Source organism: Myxocyprinus asiaticus, chromosome 3 (assembly GCF_019703515.2).
Source record: "Myxocyprinus asiaticus isolate MX2 ecotype Aquarium Trade chromosome 3, UBuf_Myxa_2, whole genome shotgun sequence".
Lineage (NCBI taxonomy): Eukaryota > Metazoa > Chordata > Actinopteri > Cypriniformes > Catostomidae > Myxocyprinus > Myxocyprinus asiaticus.
Window position 1 is genome coordinate 47,632,316 of NC_059346.1, and position 20,358 is coordinate 47,652,673.

General features: G+C 39.4%; 1 protein-coding gene across 1 annotated transcript in view; it reads left to right on the forward strand.

Moving 5' to 3' along the window:
• The first annotated feature begins 364 nt into the window (after positions 1-364).
• The window catches only part of tecta (tectorin alpha), a 41,412-nt gene continuing 21,418 nt past the window's right edge, over positions 365-20,358 (forward strand). Inside the window, exons 1-15 of the mRNA XM_051669178.1 lie at positions 365-428; positions 843-982; positions 1,255-1,542; positions 1,709-1,846; positions 2,046-2,211; positions 4,119-4,351; positions 4,589-4,768; positions 4,948-5,518; positions 7,786-8,399; positions 12,693-13,263; positions 13,382-14,031; positions 14,829-14,933; positions 15,726-16,266; positions 17,467-17,666; positions 18,525-18,905. Of these exons, the coding sequence (XP_051525138.1) occupies positions 365-428; positions 843-982; positions 1,255-1,542; positions 1,709-1,846; positions 2,046-2,211; positions 4,119-4,351; positions 4,589-4,768; positions 4,948-5,518; positions 7,786-8,399; positions 12,693-13,263; positions 13,382-14,031; positions 14,829-14,933; positions 15,726-16,266; positions 17,467-17,666; positions 18,525-18,905 (4,842 nt within the window). The remainder of the gene's footprint in view (positions 429-842; positions 983-1,254; positions 1,543-1,708; positions 1,847-2,045; positions 2,212-4,118; positions 4,352-4,588; positions 4,769-4,947; positions 5,519-7,785; positions 8,400-12,692; positions 13,264-13,381; positions 14,032-14,828; positions 14,934-15,725; positions 16,267-17,466; positions 17,667-18,524; positions 18,906-20,358) is intronic.

The window sequence follows — 20,358 nt, forward strand, 5'->3', positions numbered from 1 at the left end:
AGTGCTGGAGAAAGTGATCCCTACACATTGTTCTCCATAACATAATGGAACCTTTTCAGCTCAGGGTGAACAGGCCCGCCATGGAGGGGGAGAAAGGGGCAGAATGCCCCCATGGGAGCCCTGGGAGACTGCTCTTTAAAATGGGGAAGACTGGAGACAAATATGTCTTGGCCTAGTTGTTACTTTTTGAAAATGTGCTTATCTCCATGCTCAGTGTATTGTATATAGCAAAAATGTAATATGAAAGTAAATGATGTTTAGAAGGTGGGTGGCACTAAAGCATTATTGTTCCTTTTAAGCTCATGATGAGAATTTAAAGTCATACCTCTTGAAACTCTGCATATGTGTTTCTCAGGTGTTTAGGATGGTCAGAACAGGCACTTTGGTCTCTCTGCTCCAGCTCTTTAGCACTCTTGCTCCCAGAGGAGGTAAGTAATGTACTCTTCCTACAGCCTATAAATTCTCTTCTGCCTCCACAGTTTCTAAGCATTAAATGTAACTGTGATTGATAATAAGAGAGAGCCAAGGCAAAGAGAATAAACAGCTAATTAAGTAATGATGTGATAAAAAGACTAAAAGGACAAGATGTAAGGACCTTAAATGCTTTCATTAGCGAAATTAATGAACTTTATCACTAGGAAGAGTTCTCACATTTCAGTAACACGTTTCCTAACAGAAATGCACCTTTGTCTGCTGTCATTGTATTCTAGACACATCTTAAATTTACATTCAAAGTTTAAATTCATTCTTTACAATGTATCAGGCCACACTGACAGGGGCACCTGAACTTTGCTGCTTTGCTTTGGTGACAACATTTCTCAGTTTCCTTCTCCGTCACTTAGCTTTCTCTCAGGATACCCTCTACCCCTTTGGACCAGCTCACAGGGATTTAGAAACCCCTAAGATGGATGATGGCAGTTCTACAGAGATTCCACTACTAATTCCATTCATTTTCTTCAATGTGCCCTATAGATCCCTTTATGTAAGTGTCCAAAAAAAAGTCAAGATGATGTGATGTCAAACATAGGTGTCCATTTCTGCAATTAATTGGTAACTTGGTTTTATATAAATCATCCCTTAAAGGGATAGTTCACCCAAAAATGAAAATTCAGTTGCCATTTACTCACTGACTAACACTTCCTTTTGTCATAAAGGTTTGGAACAATACAAGGATAACATGAATTTTAAGTTTTTGGGTGAAATATCCCTTTAATTCATTCGTCCATTCACTGGTCCACCTTTTTGTCCCCATAGGTCAACAACAATGGAGTGATCTCCTTCAACGTTCAGGTGAGTCAGTTCACTCCAGAGGCTTTCCCCCTCAGTGACAGCCGTTCCTTCATTGCCCCTTTATGGGCTGACGTGCACAATGGTATCCGTGGGGATGTGTACTACCGTGAGTCAATGGACCCCGAGATCCTCGAAAGGGCCACTCAGGATGTCAGAAAATATTTCAAGAAAATGGCTTCCTTCACTGCCACCTGGGTTTTCATTACTACCTGGAACCAAGTCACCTTTTATGGAGGCAGCCAGACCACACCGGTGAGAAAGAGATTTTTTTTCCTTCTTTTTCTCATTGTTTTATTTACCTGATCAATATCTAAACTGTGCTACTGAGCAGTATGTAGTATCAGATCACCAGTGCTACAACAATGCAGGCCTCAAAGGTCAAAAGAGAGTAGAAACCGTAATTTACTTTTTTTTTCAGGTAAATACATTTCAGGCAGTGTTAATCTCCGATGGCCAAAGTTATTTTGCAATGTTTAATTACGGAGAGATCAATTGGAGCACTGGCACAGCAAGTGGAGGAGACCCTCTAACAGGCCTGGGAGGAACCACAGCACAGGTAATCTAGCAAAACTAGTCTATTATATAACAGCTGTAAGAGAAGTTATCCTTCTTTGAATCAGATGTCATCTGGATAATTGGAAACTTTTTCACCCTCTGAAAACCCTCATTTGGACAACATGATCTAAGTTCTACATCTCTGTCTCAGTCTCTTTCTCTTTCTCTTTCTCATTCTCTTCCACGATTACTCTCTCTAGGCAGGTTTCAATGGTGGAGATGTCAGCCACTTCTTAAATCTTCCCGGATCACGCTCAAATGAAGTAGTCAACATTGAACTGACGACTAATGTCAACTTGCCTGGACGGTGGTTCTTTCGCATTGACACAGACCAGATAGACCCAGCTAATGGATGCAGCTATGCTGGTACAAAAATGTGTCATGTTAAAATACAATTTGTATGTTCATTAACTTTCCAATGTACACTGGCGGCCATAAGTTTGGAATAACGTACAGATTTTGCTGTTTTGGAAGGAAATTGTTACTTTAATTCACCAAAGTGGCATTCAGCTGATCACAAATTCTAGTCAGGACATTACTGATGTAAAACACAGCACTATCACTATTTGAAAAAAGTATTTTTTTAACCCTAACCCTATCCCCTTTTCTCCCCAATTTGGCATGTCCAATTCCCAATGCGCTCTAAGTCCTCGTGGTGACGTAGATAAGAGTGTTCAATCCGGGTAGCGGAGGACGAATCTCAGTTGCCTCCGCGTCTGAGAGAGTCAATCCGCATATCTTATCACGTGGCTTGTTGAGCGCGTTACCGTGGAGACTTAGTGCGTGTGGAGGCATGTCAAGATATTCTCTGTGGCATCCACGCACAACTCACCACGCGCCCCACCGAGAGCGAGAACCACATTATAATGACCATGAGCAGGTTAACCCAACGTGACTCTACCCACCCTAGCAACCGGGCCATTTGGTTGCTTAGGAAGCCTGACTGGAGTCACTCAGCACGCCCTGGATTTGAATTTGCGACTCCAGATGTGGTAGTCAGTGTCTTTACTTGCTGAGCTATCCAGGCCCCCCGAAAAAAGTCATTTTTGATCAAATCTAGACAGGCCCCATTTCCAGCAGCCATCACTCCAACACCTTATCCTTGAGTAATCATGCTAAATTGCTAATTTGGTACTAGAAAATCACTTGCCATTATATCAAACACAGTTGAAAGCTATTTGGTTCATTAAATGAAGCTTAACATTGTCTTTGTGTTTGTTTTTGAGTTGCCACAGTATGCAATAGACTGGTATGTCTTAAGGTCAATATTAGGTCAAAAATGGCAAAAAAGAAACAGCTTTCTCTAGAAACTCAGTCAATCATTGTTTTGAGGAATGAAGGCTATACAATGCTTGAAATTGCCAATAAACTGAAGATTTCATACAAAGGTGTACACTACAGTCTTCAAAGTCAAAGGACAACTGGCTCTAACAAGGACAGAAAGAGATGTGGAAGGCCAGAAGCACAACTAAACAAGAGGATAAGTACATCAGAGTCTCTAGTTTGAGAAATAGACACCTCCATTTCCTCAGCTGACAGCTTCATTGAATTCTACCCGCTCAACACTAGTTTCATGTACAACAGTAAAGAGAAGACTCAGGGGTGCTGGCCTTATGGGAAGAACTGCAAAGAAAAAGCCACTTTTGAAACAGAAAAACAAAAATAAAAGGTTAGAGTGGGCAAAGAAACACTGACATTGGACAACAGATAATTGGAAAAGAGTGTTATGGATCTTCACCCCATTGAGCTTTTGTGGGATCAGTTAGACTGTAAGGTGTGTGAGAAGTGTCCGACAAGACAGCCACATCTATGGCAAGTGCTACAGGAAGCGTGGGGTGAAATGTCACCTGAGTATCTGGACAAACAGACAGCTAGAATGCCAAGGATCTGCAAAGCTGTCATTGCTGCACATGGAGGATTTTTTGATGAGAACTCTTTGAAGTAGTTTAAGTTCTGAACATTGTTTTCAAATTGTAATAGTAATTTTTCACGTTATTAATGTCCTGACTATACATTGTGATCAGTTGAATGCCACTTTGGTGAATGAAAGTACCAATTTCTTTCCATAAGAGCAAAATCTGTACATTATTCCAAACTTTTGGCCGCCAGTGTCTATAAACTTCTGTTAGAGCTAAATCTTGGAGCTGAAATGGTGAAACTAAAACAGCACTATAAAGATCAATAACCATATTATTCTTTATTCATATATGAATACTTCCAACACAACTTCTCATCACCTCAGGACCTTTCTTGCTCTGCAATCTCTCTTTCAGGGCAGTTTTACCGGCGTGGGGAGTTGTTCTGGCTGTCAGACCAATGTGCTCAGCGATGTAGGTGTCTTGATGTGGATAATGAGGTGATCTGTCAGCAAACTCCATGTGGTCAGTTAGAGACCTGTGAACAGGTGGAGGGGGCCTACTACTGCCAGCCCACCCGCACCAGCACCTGTGTGGTGTTTGGAGACCCACACTACCACACTTTCGATGGATTTCTCTATCACTTCCAGGTACACTTTAGGACTGCAGCGTCCCCATTTTGATAAAAAAATAATCAGTTATAGTAAATGATCAACTTTTTCATCAGAGATGCATATTAAAATGAAAAGAATATGAGGAACATCATACATTCACAGATCGATTTCAGTTCATAACAAAACTGAATATCATGATTATCAGTTGTGATTGCATGCTTTGTCAAGAACTGTGGTAATTAACCTCAATGATCTCCTTGATTCCTCATCCAGGGCACTTGCTCATACCTACTGGCTCGTCCGTGCTGGGAAATGTCTGGTTTGACTTTCTTCAGTGTGGAGGCAAAAAATGAGAACCGGGGTATGACCTCCGTGTCCTGGCTACGGGATGTGACAGTGGAGGTGTATAACCACCGTGTCACTCTACCCAAAGGGACTCTGGGAACTGTGCAGGTCAGCTTTCTTCATGTTTCTGTCCTTTAAATTCAAAGCTGTTCCTCCTACCAGTTTGATTCACTTTACAATCAGTATGAATAGCAGCCAAGAAGATTAAATTGTTCTTGCAGGACACGGGCAATGTAACCTTTCTCAATGCTTTTCACTTTCATGTTTCTGTGTTTCTGTGGTTACAGGTGGATGGCCTGATAAAGACTCTCCCTGTTCAACTTCAACTAGGGGCAGTCAAGGTTTACCAATCTGGCGTTGCCGTTGCTTTGGAAACAGACTTTGGTCTTTTGGTGACCTATGACGGATTGCATTATGCCTCCATCTCCCTCCCCAGCTCCTATTTCAACAACACTTGTGGTCTATGTGGCAACTACAATGATGACCCCGCTGATGACCCTGTGTTGCCAGATGGTTCTCTGGCAGAGAGTGTAGTGGAATTGGGTGGTAGCTGGCGAGCTGAGGACACAGATTTTCGTTGTACAGATGGCTGTGCCCAGAACTGTAGCATATGTGAGCCAGCAGCTGAAGCGTTCTACTTTCGCTCAGACTACTGCGGGCTGATCAATAAGACTGATGGGCCATTCAGAGACTGCAGAGCTGTGGTAGACCCCACAGCATTTGTGTACAGCTGTGTTTATGATATGTGCAGTAATCGTGATAACATCACTACACTGTGCCAGGCTATTCAGGCCTATGCACTTGCATGCCAGGCCCTGGGGGTCACTATACGACCCTGGAGATCACGCTCTTTCTGTGGTAAGTTATACCAGGTGTGAATCATATTGTATCGTACAATACGACGCTCACTATACAATACCATATGTATCATACGATACATAAACAAACAGTGTAATTAAAACCAAGCAGCACAATATTGAGAGCAGCGGAACAGTCTCCTCTATGGAGAGGCGGCGCTGAGCACTCACAGGAAAACAGAGCAACACACTTACAGTACATAGGCGAGAAGATCGATGGCAAATGCCAAGTAGATTGTACTGTAGCACTACAGCTTGTCGAATTTGCCAAAAAACAGTGTCATGTCCTGGTGCTACAGTTCATCGTATAAATTATGTTGTTTTGTTTATGCCGACATTACCGCGCAAATCGGTGGATTTGTGAGGCAGAAACAACAGCAATAAGTTTAACAGCCGCCTCTCCCAGCTGACACCGAGTGTGATATGCACAGCAAGATGCTCATAAGTTATAAGTCATAACTATCAAAAAACAGCTTATTAAAAAAAACAACAACGTAAGAATCCCACGATTACATGAGACTTAAAATTATCTACTTTTGACTTCTAAATGTAAACAGCTTTGAGAACAAAACTTGTGCACTTGTGTACATGGATTATGTACGTATATCATAAAACCAGAGGTTCCTCTTGAGGTTTATTTTTTTTCTTTTTTTCTTTTTTCTTTTTTTCTTTTTTCACCACTAAATAACACTGAAAGGAGTTTTATTTATTTATTTGCTACAGTCACTTCAGCTTGATCACTGGGGGCTTTCAAGACAACAAGGCATGATTTTCTATAAATCTGCTTTGAAACTATGTGTATTGTGAAATTGCTATACAAATATAAATTACTTGAGTGTAGACAAACTTATTTTCTCAAGAAAAACATGAAAATTGTGAGTTCATGTTTGCATGAATTTGAGCTCTGCTTTTTGTTGCCAATGTCAGACACTTTTGTGGCATTTATGATTTAAATGCACAACATTTGTGGGTGCTCGTATTGTATCGTATCGTGAGGCTATGCATCGTATCATATCATGCAATTTGTGTATCGTGTCTAGTGTGAATGTGCCCTCAAAGATAAAGAGAGATCAAGAGGAAAGGTACATCCCTCTCAAATGTCTGTGTTATAGAGTCATCAATAATTCAAACTCTACAGAGCATAATATTCAATGTCAACCATGCTGAAAAACAGCATAGCTGGTCACCAGCATATGCTGCGTTGCGAATTCTGGTGCGCTGGTGTTCCAACAAGGCTTTTGGACTAGCTTAATCAGCAAGACTAATGTTGGTTAACCATTACTAGAAAGACCATGTTGGTCGACCAGCTTCAACAGCTAAGTTTAGCTGGTGAACAACATGGCTGTGCTGGTCCACCAGTTAGACCTGCATCAAACCAGCACTAACTTGCATAAACCAGAACGTAGAACAGCATAGGAACTGCATGCTGGTTAAGCTGGGCTTTTTGAAACATCATAGACATACAGTACAGGGGCTAATTCACTATACCGTTGTGGCATTTTTGCACATGGTATTTTAGCACAAAGACCTGCATCTTATTCATTAACCACTCACAATTTAGTTTAAGCAGGCACAATCATTGCTGAAATAGCACTGCATGTGAGTGTTTAAATTAAGATTGTGTTTCATTCACAAAACTCTTCACTATTTTCCGGGCGCAATTACATTGCTTTATTACCACCCAAGCAAAGAGGGCTAGTTAATTTTATCCAAAAGAGATGCTTGTGTACATTTTCTATTGATCACAGCAGCAGTAATTCCTCAAATAATGATCAAAAGATGGAGAAGAGTGTTATTACCTGACATACAGATGCACAGTGTGGTCAAGCGGCATGTTAAAGAGATGATTCAGGTGTCTGGATCACAGTAATGGAGTGATGCTGTACAGTCCCGGCAGAGTGAGTGAGACCGCAGTGGTGGGCTTCACCCTTCGCTATATAGTTGTCAGTTCTGGCCCATAAGATCGGGATTGCGCTGTATAGATTGCGTTCAGCACAGATTGTGTGGGCATGTTTGCGCTGTTGACTGATCTGCATAAATCCTTTAGTGAATCAGGCGCTTACCAGTACAGACAGCACGGGCAAATAAACAGTGCTTTAACTGGGTGCAATTCATTCTTAGTGAATTCCCCCTTATTATGTTTAATGAGATTAAATACAGTATTAAATCCAGTATTGAATAATTTTCTCACTTTCTCTCATAAAGATGTTCTTTTTATGCTATGGCATCCTCTGAACTGCCCTTTTTCTATTTTTTACTGGCTCTTAGCTTTGACGTGCCCTGAGAACAGCCACTACCAGGTCTGCACCAGTGCATGTCCTGCTTCCTGCTCCGACCTGACTTCTCACCTCTACTGCACCCATCCATGCACTGAGGGCTGCCAGTGCGACCAGGGCTATGTGCTGAGTGGTAGCCGCTGTGTCCGTCGCTCTGAGTGTGGATGTGAACGCGATGGTCTCTACTATGCCCTAAATGAGACCTTCTGGGCAGGGGAAGGGAGTGAGGCGGGTAGCGAATGCTCCCAGCGTTGCGTGTGTGGCCCGGCAGGTGAAATAACTTGCTTCAACGACTCTTGTGGTGAAGGAGAGGTGTGTATGGCAGAAGTTGGGTTGCTGGGGTGTTACCCTCGTCGTGAAGCAGTCTGTTCGTTGACACAGACTCAAATACTGTCTACGTTTGATGGGTCTACATTGCCATTCCCTGATGAGAGCTCATTCTACCTGGTGAAGACTTTGGGCCGCTTGCCTGCAAACATAACATCAGTCGAGGTGAAGATCGGCAGGAAGCTGGTCAATAAGGGTCCTACATGGGTACGGCCAGTGGTTGTTAGGGTGTCACATTTGGAAGCACAGATTGGTGGCTCGGATTTCGACTTGATCAAGGTTTGTGGTGACTTTTATACTTTTATGATTTGTAAAAACAGTGTCAATTCTAAGCTCTGTGAAACAGAAAGTTTATTTTAATGGAATAGTTCAACCAAAAGTGAAAATTCTGGTATCATTTACCCACCGTCACGTTGTTCCAAACCCATATGACTTTCTTTCTCTTGCGGACGTGGAAGAAAAAAAGTGCAGGTACTCGCCTTGTTAGTATTAAACTCAGTTTTTTTGGTTAATAAATGATACTCTGAGTGTGCTTTTGTTCACAACATATGTTTATATGTTTGTATGTAAAAATAAATCAATACATTTGGGGATTTATACTGTACGGCAGGGCTCAGCTACTTTCTTGCAGGGGCCAGATTATCCAGATGAAAATTTAACGGCTGCCAAACTTTTTTCAGTATTTATCTTACCTAACACTTTCATTGTAACTAAAATGTTAACATGAAAAAACAAAACCTTCAATAATATGCGTTTATTTACATGAAAATAGTCAGGGTTATTCAATTAATATTTTTTAAGGTAATAAATTCCTTAAGATCTGGCTGAAGCACAAACATGACCTCACACCCTCTACTAACAAATAGGTTTTGATTAGTTTTACTTTGAAAATAAAAACATACAATGTAGGGTTATTGTTTATGAAACCTAAGGAAGAACATTTAGATCTGCTTTATTCTGTATCTTTGACAGTATCAACCCACGTAAGAAAATAACATAGGTAAAACTTTATAATAACTATATGGTATAAGGTATTTGTAAAGCTACATAAAAATAACATGTTATTTGTTTCTATTCCCTTTAGCAAATTATTTATTATTGTTTAATACGTTCATATATAGGCAGTTTGATAATGTTTTTTAATCCTTAGTAAACATGTTAATCATACCTAACTGTTGTATATTAGTTGATGTAAACCAGTGGTAAAGAATTGTTTATGAGAACATTAAGAAAGCATAAATTCATAGTTAATAAAAATATTAAATATGTAATGAATTGGATAAAAAGCTCTGCTTAATTAACGTGTATATTAATGTTTTTCGAACATTTACTAAATCAATTAATGCTTAATAAAAGTCATAATAAAGCACTTACTAATGGCTAGCTAAGCATTTTGCGTTACCTAATCTAAAGTTAGAACCATATATGCCTAATTAAACATTTATTAACATGGTTTAACAGTAAGTATGGCCAGCTGGCCTGGGGCCAGTGTGAGAGTTTCGCCCTATCGGGCCAGTACTGCATTGTCACTAAATCTTCTGTTGATCTTATAAAAGTGTTGTACATGTGTCCTAGTTTGATTATTAAACCACAGCAGCCTGCGATTTAATTTAAGAAATATCTAGTTCTCTTGTGTTGCACACTTCAAAGTGTTGTTTGAAGGTGTTGACCCGCTAAAAACATCACATTATGACATCTGTAATCTGTGTGTTAGATTACAGAGAGCAAAATGCTCATTTAATGCGAAGCGTGCAGCACATTCCAGACTATTTATTTAATGAAATTGCAGCCTCTTACGGTTTAACAATCAAATGAACTGCGAAGCAAACTGCTTATCCAGAAGTGTGAAACTTCCGTCAAACAGACACAGAAACTGATACAGTAGCCATGTTTCCACTGTCGAAACGATCAATGATTCATCAAAATAAAAGCTTGGTTTAAATGGACGTGTGAAATTGAAGAAATTATGACAAAAAATCTATTTCTACTGCATATTAAAAATGTAATAATTATTATTATTACTCTTATTATTATTACTGTTATTAATATTATAATAAATTGTATTATTACTATTATATCAGGAATAATTATATTTTAGCAAATGTCACAAGCAAGTGTGCTGTTGTTCTGAATGTACTGTAAGTTTTTAATTTATACAGTGATTCTCTGCTCACGTTATTTGTCAAAAAAAATAGCTTTTAGATTCAGCTGTGAAGATGTTATTGAAGCACTTTTTTTGATAAAATATTTAATTTGATGAACTCTTTATGAATTCATTTGATTAGTCATATTTTGATAAAAAATAATTAATCTTTTAAACATGGAATTCAGAAATATAAAATAGAAAACAGAATTAGGGAAAAAAAATATTTCATCTGGTCCGATTTTTATGCCTTGCAAATTTAAACATTTGCATTTTCAAATGCATTTGCAAGTAATACAAGTTGTTGATGTATTGAATATCTAATTTTGCTCATTGAAAATTGTCATCAAAGTGGTGATTTGGCTAAAAGAAAAATTCTATGAGAGACAAATTTGTCTTGCAGAAGGGAGCACCTCCCGGACTGAATCTTGAAAGCTGAATTCTTCATTGATCAGCGTTCAAATCTTAGGACTTTTTTGTCATACTGCAGACATTTGTACATTAAATACTGTGCTTGTATCATTTTACTACATGGATTAGTACCTGAGATACAAATCCGCCCCTGCAATCTCTGGAAAATTATTACATAAAATGCCCTATTCAGTAACAAAAAAAACTACTGTTATTGTTCCATCCAGCCCAGCGCTGAGAAAAGTAACATGTACGGCGTGACAATGTCACTTGTACACTTCAGCAGCATAGTAAGGAAACTTTCACTAATGAAGTTTAATAGACACTGAATTGGCAACATATAATTTAAAGTCAATAATATAACGTTACATGCTCTTTCCTATTTTTATTTATTTATTTATTTATTTTTTTGCCATTTCATCACTGTCATGTGGTGACGTGCTGGCTGTAAATTGAATGAAATATTTATAGTAGGTCCACTGGTGAAACTGAATTAAACAGTAATTTTAATTGCCAATAATGAGAACAAGTCTGCTTATAAAGCTTAATAGGATGGAAAATGCTAAAGTGTCATTTGAGCAATTAGAGGATCTCTTTTAAACTGTGGATTTTCCTCTCTCACTATTATTCCTTTACTTTTGTGTTGCGTCTTTTTCTCTTTTTTTTAAACTTTAGTGTTTGTTTTGAGCCTTTGTGATTGAGCTGTGGAGATGGTTAATGGATCATTAATAAATGTATAATTAGGCGTATTCAGTTCTCACTTTAGATTAGGTCACGCAAAATGCTTAGTTAGCTTTATTATGACCTGTATATTAAGTAATAATTGCTTTAATAGTGAGTGTTACTAAAACAGTAACAACTACATTAATTACATTTAAATGTAAATCCAATTAATTACATATATAATTTCTTTATTTACTATGAATTCATGCCTTGTTCATGTAAAAAAAAAAAAAAAACATTATCAAACTGCCTATAAATTAACTTATTAAACAATAATAAATAATTTGCTACAGTGAATATAAACAAATAACAAACTATTTGTATGTAGCTTATTAATGTAGGAACAATAGTTTATAAATTATCAATTGACTATAAACTAATGCTTTACAAATGCTTTATACTGTGCAGTTATAACAAAATAAAAACTGAAAAAAATATCAATTTCTGTTTTTCCTTTTTCTCTATTATCCTCTCATTTAATTATAACATGCTCGTTTAACACTTGAAGAATCAAGAATAAAAGTTCGTTTTCATCGATTTATCTTTTGTTAAAAAATGTTGTGCATTTGAGCTGACATCACTTCTGTAACTTCATATTTTTTAAATTCTGTAGTTTTGACTGCACCCAGCAGCTAAGCAATTTGCATAAAAACATTTGATTGAATAAGACGCGATTAACGGTTTTTATATATTTATGTGTAGAATGCTTAATAAAGCACCCAAAAGTGTCATAAAAGTCTTCTGAAGGCATCCGGTCACTTTGTGGCAATGACAAAGATAAGAACAAATCTCATTGGGTCACTGATGTCATGAGTCATGAGATGCGCAAGAACCAATGAGGTTTGATGTTATCGACGTTGCCTCCATATTGGATTCAACACTGATTACACAGTTTATCAATGATTCCCTTTGATTTGAAAGTGAAAAACAACTTACATTACAATCTGTTCATCATACAAAATGATTGTATACTTTCAGAAGACTTGATATGACTTTTATGACACTTTTAAGTGCTTCATTAAGCGAGTCTCTATGTATTACACTGAATTCAGCTAACAGGACTAGATTAAATTATTATAAAATTATCTCAATTTATATTCCAGAGAAGAAAGAAAGTCTTACAGGTTTGGACATACATTTTTGGGTGAACCTCTTGTGTCTTTTTTGGTACACATAACTGTAACAATATCTTTAAATATAGTTTTCAGGGCTCCTATGTCTCACATATTGCTCAGACCAAGATATATTATTGTATGAAATGTGCTGATGATGTAATTTCTTTCTTCTCCACCCAGGTAAATGGTGAACCAGTGATTCTTCCTTATGTGAATCCAGTGGAGCCTCTCATGATATACCGTTCCTCTGGTAATACCACAGTGATTGAATGGAGTGGTCTGGTCCGCGCCCGATACTCCCGTCAAGGCCTTCTAAACATCACTCTCTCCACTCTTTTTTACAACACCACCTGTGGTCTTTGTGGTTTCTTTAATGGAGATCCAACTGATGACCTCCGTCTACCCAGTGGCAGGCAGGCTGATACAACAGATCAGTTTATTGAAGGCTGGAGAGCCATTGCGGATGATCTGACATGCAACGGCGATTGTGAGGACTTGTATCGTATGTGTACAGATTTAAGGCTGTACCAGAGCCCGTGGTTGTGTGGAAACATCAATGACCTGGGAAACAGCTCGTTCCTGGCTTGCCACACGGCCGTTAACCCATCTCCTTTCTTTAGGAACTGTCTCTACAACATGTGCGTGCGGGAGGGAAACCGTTCTGCGCTGTGTAACTCCCTACAGGCATATGCTTCAGCTTGCCAGGATGCTCAGATCAACCTAGGATCCTGGAGAAGTGCGACCAACTGCCGTAAGAGAGAATTGCACAAACAGATCAAATCAAATCTGTTTTTTATTGTTTGTCTCACTTCCTTATCTCTCACCAATTCACATTCCATTCTTGTTATATGATTTCTTTCTTTCATCAGCTCTACCCTGTCCCGAGAACAGTCATTTCGATGAGTGTACATCTGCATGCCCTCTCACATGCTCTAAACTGGATGATCCTGATGAGCCGTGTCCTTTACCTTGCTCCGAGGGGTGCCAGTGTGAAGAGGGCTTTGCCCTGCGCGACGGCCTCTGTGTGGCACGTAGTGACTGCGGCTGCTTCTACTTGGATCGCCAATTAGCCACCAATGAGACCTTCTGGACGGACTGGGAGTGTCAGGAACGCTGCTTCTGTAACGGCACGGACAACAGCGTCTACTGCACCTTCTCACCCTGTCACCCAGAGGAATTCTGCCAGGAGAGCGAAGGCTTGTTTTTCTGTCAGCCGAAGACCGAGGCCATGTGTGTCGTTGCTGGATACGGACACTTCTTACCATTTGGAGGTGTTCCATTTGACCTCCAGAGCAGCTGCACTCTTCGTCTAGCTACTACTGAGTGTGGAGAAGGGGATGAGGATGGATTTGGGGGACTGGACAGTGCAGAGGAGGTTCCGGGAGGACTGCCCAGGTTCCAACTCTCGGCGCGGAACGAGGAGAGAGACACAGGTCAGGCTATATGGCCACGAGGATTTGTTCTGGAGGTCTATGGATATGAGATTGAGGTCTTGCGAAGCTTCAAACACACAGTCACGGTAAGAAGACGTGGGAGGCGGATTGTCTAGGTGAAGTCATCAATATTGTGAATAATGTTAATCTTATTTTAAACAGAACCATGAATAAGAACAGTATTTTGCACAAAGCTAGAGTAAGGGGTCACACCGCTAACTCTTAAAGACATCCTGTTCTTATGATTATGATCCAGCAGCCAAAACTGATTTGGATCTGTTATAAATTCTACACCTGCACTGGAACAGATAGCCACTGATAAACTTGCCGCTGCTGCTACTTGGCAATTTGATTGAGTGACAGAAATTCTATAATCCAAGAATTCATCTGTAATTGTAGAACACAATGAATCTACACCTTTTGAAGTTTAAGCTCCTCATTTTTATGACACAAAGTTAACCAGACAGAAGAGCTCAACAAAGGGATAATTTCCAATATTTCCAGGTGTGGAGTATAGGATTTCAGCCAGCCTCTGTTAGCATATTGGAGCAGACACAGAGGGACACTTACAACAGAGTGACATCTGGAATGAGTTCACAACACCACTTGAAGGAACTTTAGATCAAATAAAGATTGAGAGGAGAAGAAAACCTAGATAGAGGGTGAGAGACAGAATGAATCATCAAGAAACTGGCTTTTGAACTCTGTTATGTGTAGATAGACAATGAACAAGAGAAGGATAAAGAGGACATGGAGGAAAAGAGATGAGTAGTAAAGCCAGGGGATGAGAGAGAATAGAATTAAATGTGTATGAAAGAGTTTTGATGAATATTAAAGAAACAAATGTGATGAAGAATTAAGAGTATTTTTTTCTCTCTTTTAGGTGAATAAAGAGCGCCTGTATCTGCCAATAAAACTTGGTCCTGGGAAGGTTAACCTCTACACCCTTGGTCTCCAGTTACTTGTGGAGACAGACTTTGGCCTGAAGGTAGATTGCCAACTAAAAAATCATACACAGATATAGAGCTGTGTCGATACAATCAAATATCATTATATCGCGATGCTTTTTCTCATGATAATGTATCGATATTTATATTAAACTATTTGTGTATTCATATCATGTAAATACACAACAAAGTTGGCACACTGTTACTTCCAAATCAATTTAATGAGCTCACCAAGAGACAAAAGCCTGATTTTTCGAGCTACATGCTCTTCATCAGACATCAGTATATAATTGAAATGTACCCAAATGAATTGGAATTGAAATTTATTCGTAATTAAATCGAATTATGATATTGTTATGTATCGCAATATATTTAATCATGAGGTGTCAAGTGATTCCCAGCCCTACATAGATATCACAAACCACTGACCAGCAAAACACGTTCACAGAAAAAGATGTAGAACCCTGCTGTTTACAGTGTTTACAGTGATAATAATTATTAGTATCAAAGTCAAGTACAGCTTCATTCTACTTGAATGGGGAAAGACTGAAATTTCCAAAACCGTTGGTCAAGATTACAAGCAAAAAACATATTTCAAATCAGCAATACACTCTGTGCTTCCTTAGCTCCTATCATGCAAAAATAAATTCACATTTTCGATGAGAACTGACAGGCAGTGTCTATATAAAAAGGTGATTGGCTCATTTACTTGTCAGGCGGGACTTCCATTCCTAAGTTACAATTTCTCCCATTCATAATTATACCAGTGACCCATCTCATCCTATACAGCCTCTGTTATTAGACATTGTTTAAGATGGTTAATGTCTCAACAGGTGGCCTTTGACTGGAACACGCTACTGCTCCTCACTCTACCCCGCAGTCTCTTTAATGCCACCTGTGGGCTCTGCCAAGGATTGCCCATTTCTGGCCCCGCTCTCAGTGTCACCGAATGGGCCATGGCATGGGCAGACCGTGATACCTTCTGCCAAGTGGGTTGTGGTGACTCTTGCCCTCGCTGTGGATTGGTTGAGAGGGGTTTGGCTGCAGAGGTTCCCGCCCAAGTAACCGATGCTGTTATTGGCACTGACATGGAGAGTGGCAACCCAGGCAACCGTTTCCACTTTGCTGAAGGGCTGTATGTGTATGTTGAACCTGAGGCGGTGAGATTGTGCGGACTTATAATAGACCGTGGAGGTGTGTTTGCACGCTGTCACAGCAAGGTAGCACCAGCGTACTTCTACCAGAGCTGTCTGCAGGATACATGTGTGGATCAAGGTGCAAGAGAGATCATCTGTAATTGGCTACAGATTTATGCCAGTACCTGCCAGACACAAGGCGTGTCTGTCACTGGCTGGAGAAGTTCAACACCCTGTGGTGAGAAACAATTTAATATATTCTGATGTTACAGTATTCTTTCGCATAATAATTAGTGGTGCTTGCTAAGGCAAGTATCACTATTATTATTGCTCATACTTAAGGCTAGGAGTTCATAACTTGCCCCAAACATGTGTGCTATGGACATGAATGATACCTTAATGTTTGCAGCTTAGTTAGGAGAAGTGTGCTATTACTCTTCTAAGCGATCAGACTAACGCTTTTCACCTGGTGGACAATAAAACAAAAAACTCCCATAGACTTACACTGAAAGGGATAGTTCATCCAAAAATGCCATCCCAGATGTGTATGACTTTCTTTCTTCTGCTGCACACAAACGAAGATATTTGGAAGAATATTTCAGCTCTGTAGGTTTATACAATGCAAGTGAATGAAGGCCAAAACTTTGAAGGTCCAAAAAGTACATAAAGGCAGCATAAAAGGAATCCATATGACTCCAGTGGTTTAATCCATGTCTTCTGAAGCGATATGATAGGTGTGGGTGAGAAACAGATCAATATTTAAGTCATTTATTTTAAAAAAAGGACTTAAATATTGATCTGTTTCTCACCCACAGTTATCATATTGCTTCTGAAGACATGGATTTAACCACTGGAGTCTTATGGATTACTTTTATGCTGACTTTGTGTTTTTTTAACCTTCAAAATTCTGACCACCATTCACTTGCATTGTATGCACTTACAGAGCTGAGATATCCTTCATTTGTGCTCAGCAGAAGAAAAAAGTCATACACATCTGGGATGGCATGAGGGTGAGTAAATGATGAGAGAATTTTCATTTCTATAACATTATAGTGTTATAATAATATTGCTTGCTGGGTGTGAGAGAAAATTATTGAATAACTGAGTCTTCTTTGAGGAAATGTTTGTCTGAATTGCATTTATAAACATATTTTACCATTTAGACACAACTATTGTTGCACGTCTAGGGCTGACATGAAAAGACCATACCAAAATCCCATTATGCCTGGCTAATGGCAAATTATGGCTTAATTTACAAATGTTCTGTTTAGTCAACAGAGAAACCACAGGACACTTTATCACAGTCAAATCCCCATGAATGCCACACATTCATATAAGCCCTTTACAGTGAAATACAATACATCCTTCTTACTTTTGGAGAAATTCATCCGTCCAATCAACTCTTCTTGTTTTGCCCTCTGTGTGTGTGTGCGCTTAGTGCTTCCATGCCCTGTGAACAGCCACTATTCCAGCTGTGTGATGGTGTGCCAGCCGCAATGTGCCCCTGTACGTGGGCAGAGGGACTGTAACCAGTACTGCGTTGAAGGATGCCAGTGTGACCAGGGCTATGTGCTCAATGGCAAGAGCTGTATCCTCAGTCAGAACTGCGGATGCTACATGGATGGTAAATACTATGAGGTGAGACAGGATGTTGTATGGTAAATATTCAGTACAAGTTAAGCTGATTTGTTAGTCTGACATTTAGAATAAGTGTAGAAATGAGGTTGCACCCAAAGAAACTTAAGCATTCTATAGCAACTATAACCATATCCTTCATCTTCCAAATAAAAAAGGACACTGCATCTCTGTGCACTTTCACAGTCAATTTGGAAGGGGCTTCCCCTTAATCATTAATCTTACAGTTCAATCAATCCTTTAGTTTTAAACACTACCCACCAACATCTACTCAGTTTACTCAATTAATACATGATTGTATTTCACATACAGTAGATAACTAAGGGGAACTGGCTCCCTCAGCTGAGCCTGTGGTTTCTCCAAAGGTTTTTTCTCCATTAACTAACATCTTATGAAGTATTGGTTTCCTTGCCATAGTCGCCTTTGGCTTGTTCACTGGGGGCCTAGAGACATACAATTTTTAAAGCATGATTTTCAATCATGTTTTCATTTAAAATGCTCAATGAGGACTTTAAGACATTACAGCATAATTTTCCTTAACAGCAACATTTTCTGTAAAGCTGCTATAAAAAACATTTGACAGAATATAATAATATAACAAAAATAAATTATTCATAGTTTCTATTTCCAAAAAGCAGTTTCTAATCAGTATATTTGTCTTTTTTTCTGTGTAAAAATAACTAAACATCCTTAAAACAAAAAGGCGAAACAATCCCATGGACTTACATTGAAGAAGATACTCGAGCCATATCTAGGGACCACAAGTGGAGGTCAATTTTTACATTTGCTTCTTGTTGGTTACAGACGTGTCAGTAGGTTTTCTCCATTTCCTCTCTCTCTCTCTCTCTCTCGCTCTCTTAGCCAAAGCAGTTATTCTGGAACAGTGACTGCACAAAGCGCTGTCAGTGTATTGGACGAAATCTTATTCAGTGTGACCCACGGCGATGTAAAGCAGAGGAAGAGTGTGCTCTACGTTATGGTGTTAGAGGATGCTTTGCCCGACGTAACCAGCACTGTGTGGCATCAGGCGGTGGCGTCTTCCGTACTTTTGATGGCGCCTCTCTTCGTTTACCTGCCTCATGTTCCTTTGTTCTTTCAACCATCTGTCAAAAGCTACCAGAGTTATCTTTTCAGCTTATTGCCAACTTTGACAAGTGGAGTACACCCAACCTCACCACCATCTCTCATGCCTACCTCTACATCAACGAGGAGAACATTCTCATCTCGGGAAACACAGTCAAGGTAGGGATCCACAAATCATTCTGCACCTAATGTTTGGGACAGGAGATCTCACTGGTGAATATTGCATGGATGGTTCCGAATTGTTTAGGAGAAGGTTTAAACCTAGAATATTTAGATTAGGCAAAAATAAAAAAAATTATTATAATAATAAAATAAAATAAAAAGCCTTGTAGCAATGTTTTTATGTACTGACCCTTAAATTATTGGTCCCAATTCATATTGGGAGTCTTTACCATGTACTTGCCTTAAGCATTTGATACAGTGTACTTATTATGTACATACAATGTTTTAACACTGTACTTTTAGGATGAGTGGCAAGATGGTAACCCTCATTCTTAAAAATGTGACATTCACTTGCAATATTAGAAATCCTACACTCAGCCCACCCTTAACCCTGGTAGCGAATTAACCATCCAAAAAATGCATGTACACAAAAAGCATCAGAATCAGAATCAGAATCAGCTTCATTGCCAAGTATGCTTACACATACAAGGAATTTGTCTTGGTGACAGGAGCTTCCAGTGTACAACAATACAAAAACAATACAAAAACAGCAGCAAGACATAGATAATAATACAAAATAAAAAATAAAAATAATTATACACATACGTACAGACACACACATACACATAGGTAGTGCAAATCTAATACAATCTGTTATGTACAGTACAAATACAAATCTGTTATGTACAGTGCAAATGTTTTTTGTTTTTTTTCTCAGAGGAATGAAACGGCAGAAGAAGTTGGATGTGTTGGATAAATATAAGAAAGACTAAACTGTGTATTGCACATAGTTATTGCTCAATGGGGCAATTTAACTGTTCATGAGATGGATAGCCTGAGGGAAAAAACTGTTCCTGTGCCTGACGGTTCTGGTGCTCAGAGCTCTGAAGCATCGGCCAGAAGGCAACAGTTCAAAAAGGTAGTGGGCAGGGTGAGTGGGGTCCAGAGTGATTTTTCCAGCCTTTTTCCTCACTCTGGAAGTGTATAGTTCTTGAAGGGGGGGCAGGGGGCAACCAATAATCCTCTCAGCAGTCCGAACTGTCCTTTGTAGTCTTCTGATGTCTGATTTCATAGCTGAACCAAACCAGACAGTTATTGAAGTGCAGAGGACAGACTCAGTGACTGCTGAGTAAAACCGTATCAGCAGCGCCTGTGGCAGGTTGAATTTCCTCAGGTGGCGAAGGAAGTACAACCTCTGCTGGGCCTTTTTCACAATGGAGTCAATGTGGGTCTCCCACTTCAGGTCCTGTGAGATGGTAGTGCCTAGGAACCTGAATGACTCCACTGCTGCCACAGTGCTGTTTAGAATGGTGAGCAGGGTCAGTGTTGGGGTGTTTCTCCTAAAGTCCACAATGATCTCCACCGTTTTGAGCGTGTTCAGCTCAAGGTTGTTTTGACTGCACCAGACAGCCAGCTGTTCAACCTCCCTTCTGTATGCAGACTCATCGTC